This window comes from Phytophthora parasitica (genome assembly GCF_000247585.1).
Source record: "Phytophthora parasitica INRA-310 unplaced genomic scaffold supercont2.24, whole genome shotgun sequence".
In the NCBI taxonomy this organism is placed as follows: domain Eukaryota; phylum Oomycota; class Peronosporomycetes; order Peronosporales; family Peronosporaceae; genus Phytophthora; species Phytophthora nicotianae.
In genome coordinates this window covers 568,681-584,417 of record NW_008649010.1, presented here as the reverse complement: position 1 = coordinate 584,417, position 15,737 = coordinate 568,681, and the positions used below count along the sequence as shown (strand labels likewise).

Below are 15,737 nucleotides of genomic sequence, written 5' to 3'. Positions count from 1 at the left end.
GCCTCCAAATTGCGCTGTACTGCTAAATTCAACAATAGATTAGCATGCGGACCATATCCACTCAACAAAGGTACCTTCAGAGTCATCCGGTACTGGTGTGCCATTCTGCGAACAGCTCTCACTCTCTTCATCACTGGCCATCACGTGCGGGGACGTAGGGATGAGGCGCTCGCCTAGTGATGTGTGCTCTGGGGTTACTATATCAAATACATACGATCAGTCAGATTCTACCAGTTTGACTTGTGTTCAACCGGTACCTGCAGGGGAGGTTGTACTGCCCTCAACAGCAGCTTCAGCTGGACCAACTCGATGTTCTGTAACATACACGATAAGGTCAGGTGCATATCGTGTATTATACAAGTTGTAGGATGCATACCTCAGGATGCCGATCCGTCGTGGACAGGCTCGTTCTGGGCAGCGATTGTCCGTCCGTAAACATCACGGTCCTTCTGCTTCTGACGCGTTCGGCCTGCTGGTATGTTAATTAGGTTTGATTCTTATATCGACACAACACATTGCACCCTTACCCAGAGCTAAGCGGTCCAAGTGATCCATCAACTCCTTTTCGCCAAGGAAAAAATCTTCGCCTCGCACGCCCTTCTTCGTTTTCCCAGGTTTTATGTAGAAGAAGTCGTTAGATAATTCAACGGGTGGCTTCGACGTCCAACCGTCGCGCTTGAGCTCTCTCCAGCAAGACTTGAACGTCATGATTCTGTGCGCGACTGGTGTAGTGCGGGCAAAGGTGGGGGGAGATTTCGAACTAACGGGAAAACTGGTGGCGCGCAATTGCACCTCTGATTGCGGATATAATTGTGTGTATCACATAATAATATCTGCAAAAACTTATTTTCTAAAAAATCCGACGCGTCACAGCTTTGCGAGCATTTGCACACCTATGTAATTGTCAATATCTTGGGATGGGAGGAACCTACCCCTCCTTGACGTTAAATTTGTAAGGGACTATACAAAAACGCAGTGTTACATTCGTTAACGTGTCTGATACAACATCAAGGATTTTTGCTAACGTGCCTGATACAGGCTCTCGGGTTTGGGGGGTTAAAGCAATGACTACTTATTTCCATTTTTTTTAAACCTCACTTTTAAAACATCAGTTTTTTTTATTGTAGGGATGTAGCACTTTAGAGGTTGAAGAACATTACGGGCTATTGTGCTACAAAGGGCGATATTTTTTTCGATCTATCTGCGTGAGTACTTTTGGTTTAATGCAAGTATCGCATTTGCTAGCTACTTCAAAAGTGCCGGTAGTAAGAGCGCTAAACCTGTTACTACTACAATACTGTTCTCTTACTACCGGCACAATTTTTAAAAGAAAATGAGTTAAAGAGTTTTTTTTTTCTTTTATTACCGCTACCTACTTCACCTACTTCACTTGTGAGGTTACTAAACACTCTTTTACTATTTGAAGTACCTAGTACCTGTTTGTGACCTGCAAATTGCAAGCTTTGATGGGGCAGATGGGGGGGTCATGAAGCAATAATCACAAGTGATTCCACTCTTGGTGGACTACCTGATACCTGTTTGTGGCCTGCAAATTGTAAGCTCTGTTGTGACAAATACGGGGTCATGAATCAATAATCACACAATGGTCTCAGAACACCGAATCTCTTACTGGACTACTAGTAAGAGATTCGGTACAGGGCAACAGAGTTTATCAAGTTATCTGCACCCCCTGCGCGTCCTCATCGACGTAGCTCATTATTTTTTTTTCTCCAGGTCGAAAATGAACCTCCTAATTCTCACCGCGGCACTTTTCGCAGCACTGGTTGCTTGTGCTACGGCAAGTATCGGTCACGGCAAAGTTCAACCGTTTCCTCAAGTCATGCCAGTCACAATCTCTGATAAGGCTGCCATCAAATTCAAGCCACAACTGTTCACCCCGGAATACGTTTGCGTGCCTTATCCTGCCGTTGATGCTGCGGGGGAGACTACTGGTGGGCTCAAGGGGACGAAAAGAAATGATGCGTGCAAGTATGCTCCTTTGGGCTCTCAAGTCTATGGTCGAGCTAAGGATTTGTGGGCCATCATGTACGCTTGGTACTTCCCAAAAGGTTTTTTCACGGAGTTCTCCTCGAGACGTCATGATTGGAAGAGTGTGGATTGACAATCCCGAATTTGAGACGCCTAAGGTTGCTGCGGTCTCCATGTCCAAGTCCGACGCGAAATACACCACGAATGTCAAAATATTGCCAGAGTATTATGCTGGATACCGAATATGGGGGTCGAAAAGTACTGCTGGCGTCTCCAACACGTCTCCTCGATTCCAATATGTTACAGATATTGGCATTGCGAATGTACAGGTGTCTCTAGAAGATGGCGAGTACCAGGACTTGACAAGTGGGATCAACTCACGGACGCGGCTCGTGTTGCTTTAAACAACGGGAAGAACTTTGGAAAGGCAAAGGTCCCATTCAGTGACGAGCACTACGAGAAACATCTTCACATTGCCAGTTCACTAAGATGTGTGCCGCGTGTGCCATTGAGACCTCACTTCTTCGAGTTCGTCGATGTATCGCTGGCGGTGTTGACGGGTGACACTCTCAATGCCATCAATTAAACATGCCTTACATCCTCAAGCCTTTAAGACTAGAGTGGCCACGCCTTTTCGAAGAGCTTGGGAAGTCAAGATTTGTATGTTTTGAAGTGTTTTACTATCCCCTCCCGAATAAATACATAATTTGTTTAAGGGTTAACCCTTTAAAACTGGAGAAACAGCGTCCTGTAACTGTGTATTATTGTTTATAAATTGATGGATCACACTGTCCTACTACGTCCAGGAGAACCCAGACGCTCGTGTTGCTTCCTTGGGTTCCGATGCGCGAATCTCCAGAATAGGAACGGTTCCCTGACTTGTTCGCTCGATCATGGGGCAGTCTGACGTTGTTTGGTTCGTACTAACCTTCGCTGTTTCCTGAGGCGCATTGTTCACACCACGGGGGATAGAAGACGAGGAGACTGTTGACGTTTTGTCTTCACCATCGAACGAGTTGCGGACTGCTGCTATTGACTGCTTCCTTTGGCCGAAATAGCTATACCGCTCGTCATAAGGCTGGTAGTTCTTGCTGGGGGGTACGCGTTCCACGTTGTTGTCAACCCAATCGCCCTCGTCTGTCTCGCTCAACGCCTTAGCAAACGTGAGTTCAGGTTTCCGAACGAAGGCTTGCTCCATGGACGAACTATCGAAGAATCTGCCGAGAACTTGGAACCAGTTGTTCCATTCCGGAGACACTGAGGCTCGGAACTCCTCACGACGCGGGGCACCGTCAACGTCCACGCCAATAATGTGGAACGAGTCATTCTTGTCGGTGAGCACAACCCGCAGAACTTGATACCGCTGCTCCAATCTACCGTTGACCGTGTCCTCGCTCGCATAGAGGCACAGGCTGTCATCACTCTTGAACAGACAGTAGTACGGTTTCCAGCGCTTGAGTACGAGGCCCTTACGCTTCTGCAGCCAGCCTCGCATCACCACTGCCGTCAACTCCTTCTTCTTGGCCATGGGGAATCCAGCCGCCGCCGCGGTTGAGCTCAGTTGGAATGTACTGCGGTTAGCATCACTCCCACTGGAACGACTGAAGGCACTCTGCTTCTGGAACGAGTTTTGTTGAAGACGTCGAGACATCTCGAAATCCTCGGTGGTAGTTGTAGTTCGAATGCTTCCCATGCTGCAGCTGAGTGGGTTGGGCTTGAATTTGTCGTCATAGTAGAACGCACAGTAGTCTCCAGGTAGTTGGTCTTGACTAGTGGTTACACGTGAGCTTGAGCGGGCAGACGTTCCAGACGCGTCTTGCTCTACCGATTTCTTTCGAACACGCACTGACTCGAGCGTGAACCCGTCGAAGTCAAAGTCTACTGGATCGTTGTTGCATTTCGTGTCCTGGTTGTTCTCGTTCGTGTCTGCTGAACTGAGATCGGAAGAATCAAAGCTGGCAGGGGGTGTCGTACTCCATCCAAAGTATTCTGCCGGATGTGACGACGATAGCTTCGACGTCGAGTTTTGAATTGACTGCTGGAACGTTGGTGACAGGAGCTGGAGACCCGTTGACGCCTTGATGGACCCATTTCGAGATTGCGGCTGCGTCTGGTTTGCAGGCATTGCTACAAGAGTCGCTGGTTTGTGGAGAATGCAAAAGTGAACGTGCCGTTCGCACCTCGTACCAGCCGGCTCAGTGTTCTTTCTACGGAAGGCTGGATCGATAGAAGGCGCGTCTACAGTACTAATAGTAGTTCCAGATTGAAGAACCTTCCGCTCCGTTTAGACTTCCGTCTACTGTCGTTTGCCACGGCTCAAAGTGAACTGAATCACCAGTAGACTCAACGATGGACTTGTAGATGCAGAACCACCACTTCTGCTTAGCTTGGCGTTTGATAGTGTAGGGGCCTGTCCGCTAATATTGCAGGCCTATCAAATAGAGACTAACCAGGCTACCAGATGGAGATCGCGTGTCCACGAAGCATGATTAAGAGAGCTCTTCCCAGCTGATTCGGAACTGATCCATGTACTTTCAGCCACAGAGACCAAACTCACTAGTGGCAAGCAAACGCATGCTTCTCGCCACCACATATCGAATTTGGATAGACAGTGTTTCCAACGCAGACTTGAAGTGCAGGTGCGAACTTGTGGGATCGTAAAGTCGCACGACCCGGCTTCAAGTGTACCCGATAGGCGTAGCTTCCTTGTTGTGAAGCACTACGCCGGTGACGATAAAGCCAAGTCGATCATGGCGTATCTGCACGCAGCCTCCTGGTGCTCTCGTACCAGAAATGGAATCACAAAGTGTGGTTTCTTGTGTAAGATTGGGTGGGCTCAGGTACTAAATTGCCTAGGGAATAGATCAGATCAATGTGTATACAGCAAGTTTTAGCCTCTTCGTGGTGTGCTCGCACCCCGTGGACTTGGGGTTCAGTATGGTGTAGCCTTGGAACGTAGACTCCTGCATTATGATCAAGAAATTATGAAAGAATTGTCGGGCAAGCACAGCACGATGGTGTGCGTGTGATGATCACAGTGATCCACTAAAGACAAGAAGAATGCTAAGTGGACGGCGAATTTCTTGCTTGTACCGTTAACACTCTTTTACTGTAGGCTCGCCCATGTAAAAGGGTCTTACAAAAGTGAGCTCGCCGTCGCCGTGTCGGTGGAAAAGGCGTCTCCACCTGAGGTTCATGCCCGTTGCCTTGCCGCAGAATACGATGACATTCGTTCAAGTTCACAGAGTAGAAGACGAGCATGAGTCATGTTACATGACGTTCTTGCTTTTTCAGTGACGCAGCGTATCATCGAGATCTCAATGCATCTACACTAAAGAATGTCCCTTATCATATCACGAGCGCGCGAATCACACCATGAAATCGACTCAGCCATCTTTCACGCCGTTGCTGTCGCCGCCAGCTACGACTCATAAGATGAAATTCCCCTTGATCATGATCGATCCACACCGTTGTCCGCCCATGCGACAAAATCAAAATGACAATCAGTGTGATCACTTGCTTACTCGTCTTGTCGATGTCCGACCTTAGCAAAGGGAGGCTACGCTCACCTTCAGCTCATACCTCCTCACTTTAAATTTCTCTTCCAAGACAACAAGAAAACCAAACACTTCATAACTACAGTCAAGATGGTGAGTGCCAAGGAAACCGTGCAAGCCCAGATCACCGCGTCGCCTGTTGTCGTCTACAGCAAGAGCTACTGCCCGTACTGCACCAAGACCAAGGCGCTACTGACGGAGCTGGGCGCTAAGTTCGAGGTCGTCGAGCTGGACCAGATTGACGGCGGTAGCGAGCAGCAAGACGCACTGGAAGACCTGACGGGTCAGAGCACCGTGCCCAACGTGTTTGTGGGCGGCAAGTCAATCGGTGGCAATTCGGACGTGCGCAAGCTGCACAAGGCCGGTAACCTGGAGCCGCTGCTGAAGGAGAGTGGTGCTCTGTAAAGCGTCTAACTTGTAGACAACAAGATAGAGTGCTGTGTCAAATTAATAAAATACATAGCTGGTTTTACCCAACAACTTTGTACTTGAGTTTGGCATCGCAATGCGTGAGCAAGATGTGGAATACTTACTGTAGAGCCCCCAGATATAAATGCAACGCCATTATGACCAGGGGTCCCATATTCATGCAATTCAGAGTTCCCGGCGCAAGTGACGGCTATGACATTCTTACTATGTCTTCTGATTTACGACATATCAGTCGGCTGAACATAACAGCATCATATTATATGTCAGTCGAACCAACGAAACGAAGTCATACCAAGCTTATGCTGTAACTTAACTTGTATTGCGACTTATCTATGCTTGTCGCTACTCATGTGGAAACCCGGAGCTTGTACATCTAGGTCTCGCTTAGTTGGCAGCCTCGAAGTACTCCTTCGACGCGTCCACCGTGGGCTTGATCGTCTTCTTGCCCTTCTTCCAGCCAGCCGGACACACCTCACCGTGCTCGTCCGTGAACTGGAAGGCCTCCACCAGACGAAGGATCTCGTCCACGTTGCGACCCACGGGGCAGTCGTTGATGGTGCTCTGACGAAGCTTGCCCTCACCGTCGATGATGAACAGGCCACGGAAGGTGGCGCCGGTCTCCTCGCCCACGTCGATCAGGACATCGTAAGCCTGGGAGATCTCCTTGTTGAAGTCGGCAAGGAGAGGAATGTCCAGCTCACCCAGACCGCCCTTCTTGCGGGGAGTGTTGATCCACGCCAGGTGCGAGAACTTGGAGTCCACGCTGCAGCCCAGCACCTCGCAGCCAAGCTTACGGAACTCCGCAGCCTTCTCGCTGAACGCGATGATCTCCGTGGGGCACACGAACGTGAAGTCCATGGGGTAGAAGAAAAGCACGACGTACTTGCCCTTGTAGTCGGACAGCGACACGGTCTTGAACTCTCCGTCGACGACGGCGTCAGCGGTGAAGGCGGGGGCGGGGTGACGGATCTTGGGGGCCATTGTGGTTGTTGGTCTTGAGTCTTGCGGTGTAGATTCCAGAATGGTTTTTTCGTGTCCGGCGTAGGAATGAGGTCAAAGCTCCTGCCGCTGGACGGCAGCCACAGGCTGGGGATCCGTTACGGCACGCGTACGTGGCAGCCCAGCGCAATCTGCACGATGACGGAGTAATGAGAAAAGGGTAACAAAAATGTCCGGATAATGGTGAAACTATGTATAGTAAAGGGAAAATAACGGCAAAGATATTGATGTTAGTTAATAAGGTACTGAGACTGTGTCCGCCCTTGTGCTACCGTTTGCAGAGAAAGGACAGGTAGGACAGCGTGTCTTAAAGATCAGCGCGATTGTTGACAATGGCTTCAGTCCTGAAGCACAACTTCAGCCTGCATCTCGCCAGTTGAGCCGTGCTTCAGTTTCGACGTGTCATTGTTGTCCATTCATTTCGTTGCTAGTTCTTGATGTGCATGTATTGCTGTGGTTGATTATTTTTTTAACATTATTGCCTCAGTTTGGCGAACTTGGTGGTAAACATTTGCAGCCTGGGCACTGATGGCCAAGATCGAAAGCTTATCGGTCAAGGGGGTGTCGGCAAAAGTATTGATGGATGTACATGCACTTCGTATCAATTCGCTGTGACTTCGCTTGTGTAGATTGTTGCGTTAGACTGCGTTGACCGTGCAGACAAGTGAACAAGAAGTGAAGAAAATGTGGCTCGAATAATGTCGCTACCAAAATGGGAGGACAACGTTGCTCGCCTTCACTCCTTACGCAGTAACTTAGACCAATCCAACCAACCAAGTCCACCCTTAGCATACCAGGATGTGACTCCATGTCACGCCATACCAGACTCCGGAAAGGCTCATTCTCGAATCTACACCGCAAGACTCAAGACCAACAACCACAATGGCCCCCAAGATTCGTCACCCCGCCCCCGCCTTTACCGCTGACGCCGTCGTCGACGGAGAGTTCAAGACCGTGTCGCTGTCCGACTACAAGGGCAAGTACGTCGTGCTCTTCTTCTACCCCATGGACTTCACGTTCGTGTGCCCCACGGAGATCATCGCGTTCAGCGAGAAGGCTGCGGAGTTCCGTAAGCTTGGCTGCGAGGTGCTGGGCTGCAGCGTGGACTCCAAGTTCTCGCACCTGGCGTGGATCAACACTCCCCGCAAGAAGGGCGGTCTGGGTGAGCTGGACATTCCTCTCCTTGCCGACTTCAACAAGGAGATCTCCCAGGCTTACGATGTCCTGATCGACGTGGGCGAGGAGACCGGCGCCACCTTCCGTGGCCTGTTCATCATTGACGGTGAGGGCAAGCTTCGTCAGAGCACCATCAACGACTGCCCCGTGGGTCGCAACGTGGACGAGATCCTTCGTCTGGTGGAGGCCTTCCAGTTCACGGACGAGCACGGTGAGGTGTGTCCGGCTGGCTGGAAGAAGGGCAAGAAGACGATCAAGCCCACGGTGGACGCGTCGAAGGAGTACTTCGATACGGCTAACTAACTAAGGCAAATTGCACCGTGTTTAAAACGGTGCCGACCAAAATATATGAACACTGTTTATTCGTGAATTTGCTGGATGTCATTGAAACCGCTCGGAGAGTAGTTCAACGGCCAATGCATTACAGTTCATTTGAAACCTAGCACATTTTTCGTACTCACACGAGTTTCGATGCCTATCATTATTAGCACACATCTTGCATTGTTGAGCCGCCCGTAGACTGTGATTTGGATTGGAACAAACAGTGTTCGCGATAGCAAAGATGGCGCCATTCGCTATCGGAAGAAACGGGAGACCGTTTAGTGTTAGTACAATAGATTTTTAAGGTTGGGATGACGGCAGCTCAAGCAACCAAACATGGCAAGAACGAACACTCAGAAGCCGCTGACTCTTAATCTTTTTGAAACCATTTTGCAGCACACATTTATTGTAGTGCGAAACAAGAAACTTAGTCATCAAATAGAATTTCTGGCTTTATCCACCATATTCGTCCGGAAAAACTGGAAAGTATGTTTCCACAGCTTGATCATCCAAGATCCAGAGCAAGAAATTCTCGGTATTCATCATCGTATTCACCGTTTTGTTTGGGTCTATCGTTAGAACCATGAGCTGAACCATCCACATAATTAACATTGTTCCTGAAAGATAATATGTCACCAACTTCTGCCTGGGGGGTAGCATCAGTGTTGCATCGTGTGCTGCTGTAGTCTCTTGCTGGAACTTTCGTTGCAGTCCGATTAAATAAATGCCTGAAATTTTGCCGATGGTCTCAAAACGTGCAACTTGGACCGGCAATCTTGCCGATTGAAGTGTTGTGGGTGGCTTGCCAACTAGAAAGTCTGAACGACTAACACAAGGCTGGACGAGGCGGTCGTGATAAAGGGGTAAATGGACGCTCTGAGCTCATTTGGAGCATTTCAGTTCTTCTTCTCGAGCACCTACACGCAAAATCGACACGTGGACCGCAAGATTCTGCTTATCACTCACTGATCGAGATGTTGGCTGCCGCAAGAGCTGCACCTTCACTTCAGGCCTGGCATCGGCACTGCATTGTAAGAAACCAACGCCCATACAGGGAGTCGTGAAAGCGGCTCCCAGCTGAACTCTCCGTCCTTCTGTTGTATCTTCCCCTCTTGCTGGTGCTGATACCAATGCTAGCACGCCGCCTTCAATTCCCACTCCACCATTCGCTTCACTCGCCTCAGTGAATGCTTTTCGTAGTCCTCGCTCCAAATCCGCAGACTTTGTTAGCCTCCGAGTCAACGTCCCCACCAAGTTACTCCGAATAAAGTGCTCTCCACGCCCTGTACAGGCCACAGCGAACGCATTCTTCACTTTGATGTGCTCACCTCGCTTTCTTTTGCGACTATTTCTCGTGATATTCACGGCATTCGATGCATCGCAGCCCATTCTCGGGCACCCGGCGAGGCCCAATCGCCCTGGGACTTTGTACGTCACCCCACCACTCGACAACGCAGCAGCTACATTCCCCCTGGGATCCATACAAATAGCCCCAACAGTGTCTAGATGCTCCTCTTTGGTCTCCAATACTTGAAAGCGCTGATGCCACTTGGTCCATTGTTCTCGCGGCTTCTCCGTCACTTGGTACGTCTCCAGCTCTTCGTCACGCGCTGTTTCGAGTCCAAAGTCGCGCGCTAATTGTCGAGCGTGTTCTCCGACGACCACAAGCGGCGGTTGTCGACCGAACGCAAACGTCGCGCTCGTCTCATCACTTTTTGTCTGCTCCAGGAGCTTCCACGCCAATGCGCTGGGCTCCTTGACCCCCGTCACAGCTCCACAGCAGCTCACCAAGTGCGTCTGGCCGCACACGACGCTGGCTTCACACTCCACTCGCCCCTGTTCCGTCAAGTTCGCCCCAAGACCAGCATTCGTGAGCGGACTGTGCTCAAAAGCCTGCAGCAAGTGCGCAGCGATTTGCGCCGCAGTAGGAGAACGAGAACGTGCAATAACTTGGTGAGCACTCTCAAGAGCAGATTGAAGCAGTGCTAGATACGCAGCCTCATTGGAGGCGCCGTAGCGACCAGCACCACAATGAATAGCTAGCAACCAGTCGCTCATATTTGTGCGAAAAAGGGTCCTATGGTTAATGACACTGTCTTACACCTACGTGGACAGCTTTAGACACCGATGTCCTCGTTCCAGAGCTGCGGCTTGTCGCGGATAAAGTCCTCCATGAGTTTGATGCACGTTTTGTCCTGTAGCAGCTTGACGTCCACGCCTCGCGAGCGTACGTACGCTTCAGGGCCCTGGAAAGTCTTGTTCTCGCCTACGATGACTGTCGGGATCTTGTAGAGCAGCACGGCGCCGCTGCACATATCGCACGGACTCAGCGTGGAGTAGAGTGTGGCACGCGCGTAGTCGGCGGAGCTGAGGCGTCCAGCGTTCTCGAGGCAATCCATCTCGGCGTGTAGCACGGCACTACCACGCTGTACGCGGCGGTTGTGACCTCGCGCAACGATCTTGCCATCGATCACGAGTACGGAGCCAATGGGGATGCCACCCTCACTCAGTCCCAGCTTGGCCTCGTCAATCGCAGCCTGGAGGAACGGGTCCATGGTCTTGTATGTCTTGGACAGCGAGGAAGGGAATGGCGTTGCGCTGAGGGCTGCAGCGTGTCATGGACTGGACGTGTTGCACAACATGGCATGTTGTGCATGCCTTTGGCTCCATCAAGCGAAGATGGCGAGTTTCGTCCGACTCAAAGTCGATTATTGGCCAATTGGTTGAAAGCATTGTGATCCTGGATGGTCTTCATGCATGGAGCCAAGCGTTGGGGCTCACTCCATTGCAGACTTTTGATCGTGGGCAGTGCAAGTTGAAGGTAATCCTGAGACCAAGCACCAAAGCTTACATGTAGCTGTCATTTTCGCCAATCGTGAGACCATTATTCGATTGTGATTGGTGAATAGATGAATTTTCTCATACTTTGAAGAATATGATTGGTTTAAAAGAATCCTTTCTCAGATTTCAGATCAACGACATACAAGTTGACGTGCGGTTTGAATATGCCCTACTTGAAGCTCACTTTAGATTCTGCTGCATCGACCTCAAAGATCCAATAACCATGACGACGTCTATCTCCCGCCCCGCGGAGCTGATCGCTCCGCATATCTTCGAGAAGCTTCTGGAGCATCAGAGCTCTGTGGCTGTGGTATCAACGGGTGACGAGTCTCTGGAGTGGACGTATGCAGCATTGCTGCGTCGGGCTTTCGAGCTGCGTGACGCTCTACAAGAGAAGCTTTCGAAAGACGAAGAACAGCCTCGAGTCGCACTGCTTGGAGCCCGTGGAGCGTCGTATCTGGTTATCCAGTGGGGTATTTGGCTTGCGGGGGGCATTGCGGTGCCCCTACATCCAGCGCATCCGGCAGATGAGATGGACTACATTGTCTCGGACTCGGGGGCGACCCTACTGGTTGTTAACGAATCATTCATGACGCCTGACTCGAAGCTGAAGGAGTATGTGACTGGACTACCAGCGAGACTGAACGTCGAGGTGCTTGTAAGACCTGATGATGTCAAGGGAGGCGACGACAAGGAACTCTCGAGTGAGCAGATCAAACAAGTGCAGAACTGGCTGAACTCGACGGACTACAGTAAGGCTGGGGCGTATATGATCTACACGAGCGGCACGACTGGACGTCCTAAGGGTGTGGTGACCACTCATGCGGCGCTGACGGCGCAGATTAGTGACTTGGTGACGGCTTGGGAAATGACCAGCAACGATCACTTGATCCACTTCCTGCCTCTCCATCACGTGCACGGCATCCTCAACAACATGCTGTGTGTGATGTACGCTGGCGGCTCAGTGGAGTTCTTGCCGTTCGCAAAGCCATCTCTGATCTGGTCGAAACTGGGTGAAGCTGCGAGCACAACACGTCCGGTGTCCATGTTGATGGCTGTACCGACAGTGTACATGAAGCTGCTGGAAGACTTGGAGAAGCAGCCGCAAGATGATCCGAAGGTTCAGAACGCGCTGAAGGGCGCACGCGGTCTGCGTGTGGCTATCAGTGGGTCAATGGCATGTCCTGTGTCTATCTTGAACCGCTGGGAGAGCCTGACGGGACTGCGTCTGCTTGAACGCTATGGCATGACTGAGTTGGGAATGGTGCTGACGAATCCGCTGCACGGTGATCGGCACTTGGGATACGTTGGGAACCCATTCCCGAGTGTTTCCGTTCGCGTTGTGGACCCCGATACGGAAACTGAAATCCCACTTAGCGAGGAAAAAGAAGGCGAGCTGCGTGTCAAGGGACCGTCGGTCTTCCGGGAGTACTGGAGGAAGCCTGAAGCTACGGCCAAAGAGTTTGATGCCGACGGGTGGTTCAAGACGGGCGATATTGTCCAGTACAGTAATGAGCTCAAAAGCTTCCGCATCCGTGGACGAGCGAGCGCTGATATCCTTAAAACGGCAGGGTACAAGGTATCAGCTCTGGACGTCGAACGCGTATTGCTGACGCATACTCAGGTGCTCGAATGCGCTGTCTTCGGACTTCCAGACGAAACTTGGGGGCAGATTGTGGCTGCTGTCATTCGCTCCAACGTTAAAGCCGATAAGATTGTTCCGGAAACCTTTTCGCCGCCTCTGGTGGAATTCGCGAAGGAGCACCTTGCGAGCTACCGAGTGCCGCGGAAGTACTTCTTCGTTGAAGAGATTCCTAAGAACGCGATGGGCAAGGTGAACAAGAAAGCGCTGGGCAAAATCTACTCGGAGGAAAAAGTTTAGTCACGGATCGGTTCGTGGAGTTCCACGAAAAATGTGATTCGTTAACGAGCGCGCTTCGGTGAAAAGATAATTTCACGTTGACTGGCCGTTTGCTGCTTCGTCAACGCTGTGGTAGTGGGCGTGGAAGGATCTTCGGATGGTAGTTGAGCGAGACCAGCTATCGGTGAGCTGCCATTGTCAGTACTGATCACAATGTAGTAAGTATGGTTTTCAGAAGCAGGTCGCTGGATGATACCGTAAAAGTTCACAAACCGAAGTTTCTCGTCGATTTTGTAACACTGCACCAGCGTGTACATGTAGATTGCGACACTCTCCATTTCCATTTGCTTTGTTTCGCTCTTTTGGATTGCCTTTTCCATGGAGATCGCTTTCGATGGCGAGACTGCGTCCAGAATTATCTTGGTGCGTGAAGACATGACCCATGACTGCTGGAATACCGCGCTTTTCCCACTGACAACTGTGTTTGTACCGTTCGTATTGCCAGATTCTAGCAACAAGGCATAATTCCAAGATGTTAGAAGTGACGGAGCAGAGAGAAGCTTGTGTTAACTCCTCATGCGTACTCGTCGTTATTGGTCGTGGGTACCAGCTCCTCGAAAGCTCAGGGACGTGTTGTGAAGCTGTAGACGCCATAATGCGCTCTTTCGCATCGACTGGAATGATTGCGTCGGTGATTGAAGTGGGCGAATCGCTCCCTCTCGAACTGTTAGGTGAAGGGGGCGAGTCCAGTCGAACTACAGACGTAGCGAAGAGCGTCAGTTGTGTTATGACACATTGCTAATAACTTGGCGATGTACGAACCATTCTCCACTTTGCTGTCAGCAAGATTCATTGGAGAATCGTTGACACGAGATGAAGCTGGTTTACCAAAATGATATTCTGGTCTGTCCCTCGAATTCTCCTCTAATGCCAACAGCAAGTTCTTTTGCCAGCCTAATGGTGGGCGGCCCAGCACGATGCTACCCTGTGAGGATGTTGATGTTGACGATGATGGCGATGGCGATGGCGACGACCGCGGACTCGGTGGGAAGCTCATCTGATTGTGTGTCTGAAAAAGAAAACAGACCATAAACGGATAAATCTTCGATAACCATGTCTCCGAGAGCAACCTACCGTGCAGGAAAATCTGGCAGAGGGCTGAGATTGTAGAACTGAAGCGAACCAAGGGGAAAAATGAGTCCAGGAACTGTTATGCAACCAGGAACAGAGACCTTCCGCTCGGCTCATTTTAAATGACAGCGGCGAAGCTACAAATGGACTGGGAGGCGGCGTCGCAAGAAAGGTTTCGTGGATACTTGAGTACAACGAGAAGATTAGTCCCTAGCTTGGTTTCAGCGGGCAATCCAGTCTTACGGGTCCCTGGGGTGTTCGAACGACGCGGTATCGGGACGAGAAAATGCCTATCAAGGAGTACAACAATGTCAGAAATTTCTAGTTGTGATGATAACAAATTGAAGCGACAACACCATATCGGGACTAGAACCAGCGCACGAACGGGAGTTGACTTTCCAGAGTTGAATATCTCGTTGATCAGCCTCACTCACACTGTCCGTAAACGCTTGAAGGCCATGAGAACTCGTATTATCGCTGTCAGATGCCTGCTGTTGATCCTCCAATTCTCCACAGTGACTGTCAAAATTTCCATCTTGAAAAATACGACGTGGATGCTGTAGCTATGTGTCCAACTTTCTATCGTCAGCACTGGAGATCAAATACTCAAATACCGCATACGTTTACCTGGAGCTCTTTTTCATCCCTAGCGTCACCAATGCGCTGTGGAAATTTTCTGCTGTGTGTGTCATATAGAACTGGCTCATAAGCAACCCGCTTTCGTGATTGAGCTCGGTTCTTGTGTGGTAGCTCTTCTCCATCACTGCAACACATGTGTAGAAACAGAGTTAGCAACGGCATTCTTCCGAAACACCCCGCAAACACACGTCTCACTTGAAAAAGAGCATTTCAACGCCTGAAGCAATTGACGATGGGGGTCGTTTCTCCCGAGCATTCTTCACTAGCTGAGCTGGACGCGATGGTTGCTCGTACTTTCTCGCCTTCTTCACTGGAGTGAAGATGCATCTGTTGTCACTTCTCCCGCCTTGGTCACGTTGCTCTTGCTCGCGGCCCCTCTTCTGGCTCGGACCCGATGGTGCCCTAGCGTCGCCACGCTCACCGACACGTGAAATCTTCCTAGCTTTCTCTTCAGCTTCACTCTCAGTGGCACTGATGGCTCCCTTCCGCTCCAGCTCCAGGACGCGGATATCTACAACATGCAATCCGTCAGTATATAACGAACACATTCTCTGCAGCTGAGGATGAGGACCTTGAGACTCGTCGTCGTCTCCAATAGACACAATGTACCAGGGCTTCGCTGAGTCCCGTGCTCTTGGCTCGGAGCTTCGTGAAGGACTCGTGGGTTTGACGCGCTGGCGCTGGACTTGAGACGGGAAATGCATTTGTCGACGTCGCCCGCGCTGCGAGTACAGCGCGCGGTGTTTGCCGCTCGTCATCCAGTTCATATTTGGCTTGAGTGTTTCCTGCGGGTC

General features: G+C 50.6%; 10 protein-coding genes across 10 annotated transcripts in view; 4 read left to right on the top strand and 6 right to left on the bottom strand.

Annotated features, from left to right (window-relative positions):
• PPTG_22839 (hypothetical protein) overlaps window positions 1-708 on the bottom strand; it is a gene marked incomplete at both ends in the record, with an annotated part of 3,387 nt that extends 2,679 nt beyond the window's left edge. The window contains 3 exons of the mRNA XM_008906734.1: window positions 75-197; window positions 252-314; window positions 528-708. Of these exons, the coding sequence (XP_008904982.1) occupies window positions 75-197; window positions 252-314; window positions 528-708 (367 nt within the window). The remainder of the gene's footprint in view (window positions 1-74; window positions 198-251; window positions 315-527) is intronic.
• A 1,033-nt stretch (window positions 709-1,741) lies between these two features.
• Window positions 1,742-2,393, top strand: PPTG_11420 (hypothetical protein; the record flags this gene model as incomplete). Its single annotated transcript, XM_008906733.1, has 2 exons — window positions 1,742-2,046; window positions 2,111-2,393. 2 exons carry the CDS (start codon window positions 1,742-1,744, stop codon window positions 2,391-2,393), a joined length of 588 nt encoding a protein of 195 aa, XP_008904981.1.
• A 329-nt stretch (window positions 2,394-2,722) lies between these two features.
• On the bottom strand, window positions 2,723-4,545 carry PPTG_11419 (hypothetical protein). Its single transcript, XM_008906732.1, has one exon. It carries the CDS (start codon window positions 4,112-4,114, stop codon window positions 2,786-2,788), a length of 1,329 nt encoding a protein of 442 aa, XP_008904980.1. The 5' UTR covers window positions 4,115-4,545; the 3' UTR covers window positions 2,723-2,785.
• Window positions 4,546-5,502: 957 nt separating this feature from the next.
• Window positions 5,503-6,038, top strand: PPTG_11418 (glutaredoxin). The gene has a single exon (XM_008906731.1). The coding sequence runs from the start codon at window positions 5,637-5,639 to the stop codon at window positions 5,949-5,951; it is 315 nt and encodes a 104-aa protein (XP_008904979.1). The 5' UTR covers window positions 5,503-5,636; the 3' UTR covers window positions 5,952-6,038.
• On the bottom strand, window positions 5,941-7,098 carry PPTG_11417 (peroxiredoxin-2). Its single transcript, XM_008906730.1, has 2 exons — window positions 6,290-7,098; window positions 5,941-6,211 (listed from the first exon to the last, which is right to left on the bottom strand). Exon 1 carries the CDS (start codon window positions 6,954-6,956, stop codon window positions 6,360-6,362), a length of 597 nt encoding a protein of 198 aa, XP_008904978.1. The 5' UTR covers window positions 6,957-7,098; the 3' UTR covers window positions 5,941-6,211; window positions 6,290-6,359.
• A 715-nt stretch (window positions 7,099-7,813) lies between these two features.
• PPTG_11416 (peroxiredoxin-2) lies at window positions 7,814-8,664 on the top strand. The gene has a single exon (XM_008906729.1). It carries the CDS (start codon window positions 7,857-7,859, stop codon window positions 8,451-8,453), a length of 597 nt encoding a protein of 198 aa, XP_008904977.1. The 5' UTR covers window positions 7,814-7,856; the 3' UTR covers window positions 8,454-8,664.
• Window positions 8,665-9,353: 689 nt separating this feature from the next.
• PPTG_11415 (hypothetical protein) lies at window positions 9,354-10,529 on the bottom strand (the record flags this gene model as incomplete). Its single annotated transcript, XM_008906728.1, has 1 exon — window positions 9,354-10,529. One exon carries the CDS (start codon window positions 10,527-10,529, stop codon window positions 9,354-9,356), a length of 1,176 nt encoding a protein of 391 aa, XP_008904976.1.
• A 59-nt stretch (window positions 10,530-10,588) lies between these two features.
• On the bottom strand, window positions 10,589-11,026 carry PPTG_11414 (hypothetical protein; the record flags this gene model as incomplete). The annotated part of the gene is made up of 1 exon (XM_008906727.1): window positions 10,589-11,026. The coding sequence occupies one exon, from the start codon at window positions 11,024-11,026 to the stop codon at window positions 10,589-10,591; it is 438 nt and encodes a 145-aa protein (XP_008904975.1).
• Window positions 11,027-11,391: 365 nt separating this feature from the next.
• PPTG_11413 (hypothetical protein) lies at window positions 11,392-14,412 on the top strand. Its single transcript, XM_008906726.1, has 2 exons — window positions 11,392-13,596; window positions 13,679-14,412. The coding sequence occupies exon 1, from the start codon at window positions 11,407-11,409 to the stop codon at window positions 13,192-13,194; it is 1,788 nt and encodes a 595-aa protein (XP_008904974.1). The 5' UTR covers window positions 11,392-11,406; the 3' UTR covers window positions 13,195-13,596; window positions 13,679-14,412.
• PPTG_22838 (hypothetical protein) lies at window positions 13,236-15,710 on the bottom strand (the record flags this gene model as incomplete). The annotated part of the gene is made up of 10 exons (XM_008906725.1): window positions 13,236-13,681; window positions 13,758-13,928; window positions 13,996-14,242; window positions 14,308-14,345; window positions 14,406-14,488; window positions 14,548-14,594; window positions 14,661-14,861; window positions 14,932-15,067; window positions 15,139-15,454; window positions 15,515-15,710. 10 exons carry the CDS (start codon window positions 15,708-15,710, stop codon window positions 13,236-13,238), a joined length of 1,881 nt encoding a protein of 626 aa, XP_008904973.1.
• Between the last annotated feature and the right edge of the window lie 27 nt (window positions 15,711-15,737).

What these genes read in the sequence shown, in the direction of transcription:
- PPTG_11419 (XM_008906732.1), bottom strand. Translation starts at nt 4,114, where the DNA reads ATGCCTGCAAACCAGACGCAGCCGCAATCTCGAAATGGGTCCATCAAG.
- PPTG_11418 (XM_008906731.1), top strand. Translation starts at nt 5,637, where the DNA reads ATGGTGAGTGCCAAGGAAACCGTGCAAGCCCAGATCACCGCGTCGCCT.
- PPTG_11417 (XM_008906730.1), bottom strand. Translation starts at nt 6,956, where the DNA reads ATGGCCCCCAAGATCCGTCACCCCGCCCCCGCCTTCACCGCTGACGCC.
- PPTG_11416 (XM_008906729.1), top strand. Translation starts at nt 7,857, where the DNA reads ATGGCCCCCAAGATTCGTCACCCCGCCCCCGCCTTTACCGCTGACGCC.
- PPTG_11413 (XM_008906726.1), top strand. Translation starts at nt 11,407, where the DNA reads ATGATTGGTTTAAAAGAATCCTTTCTCAGATTTCAGATCAACGACATA.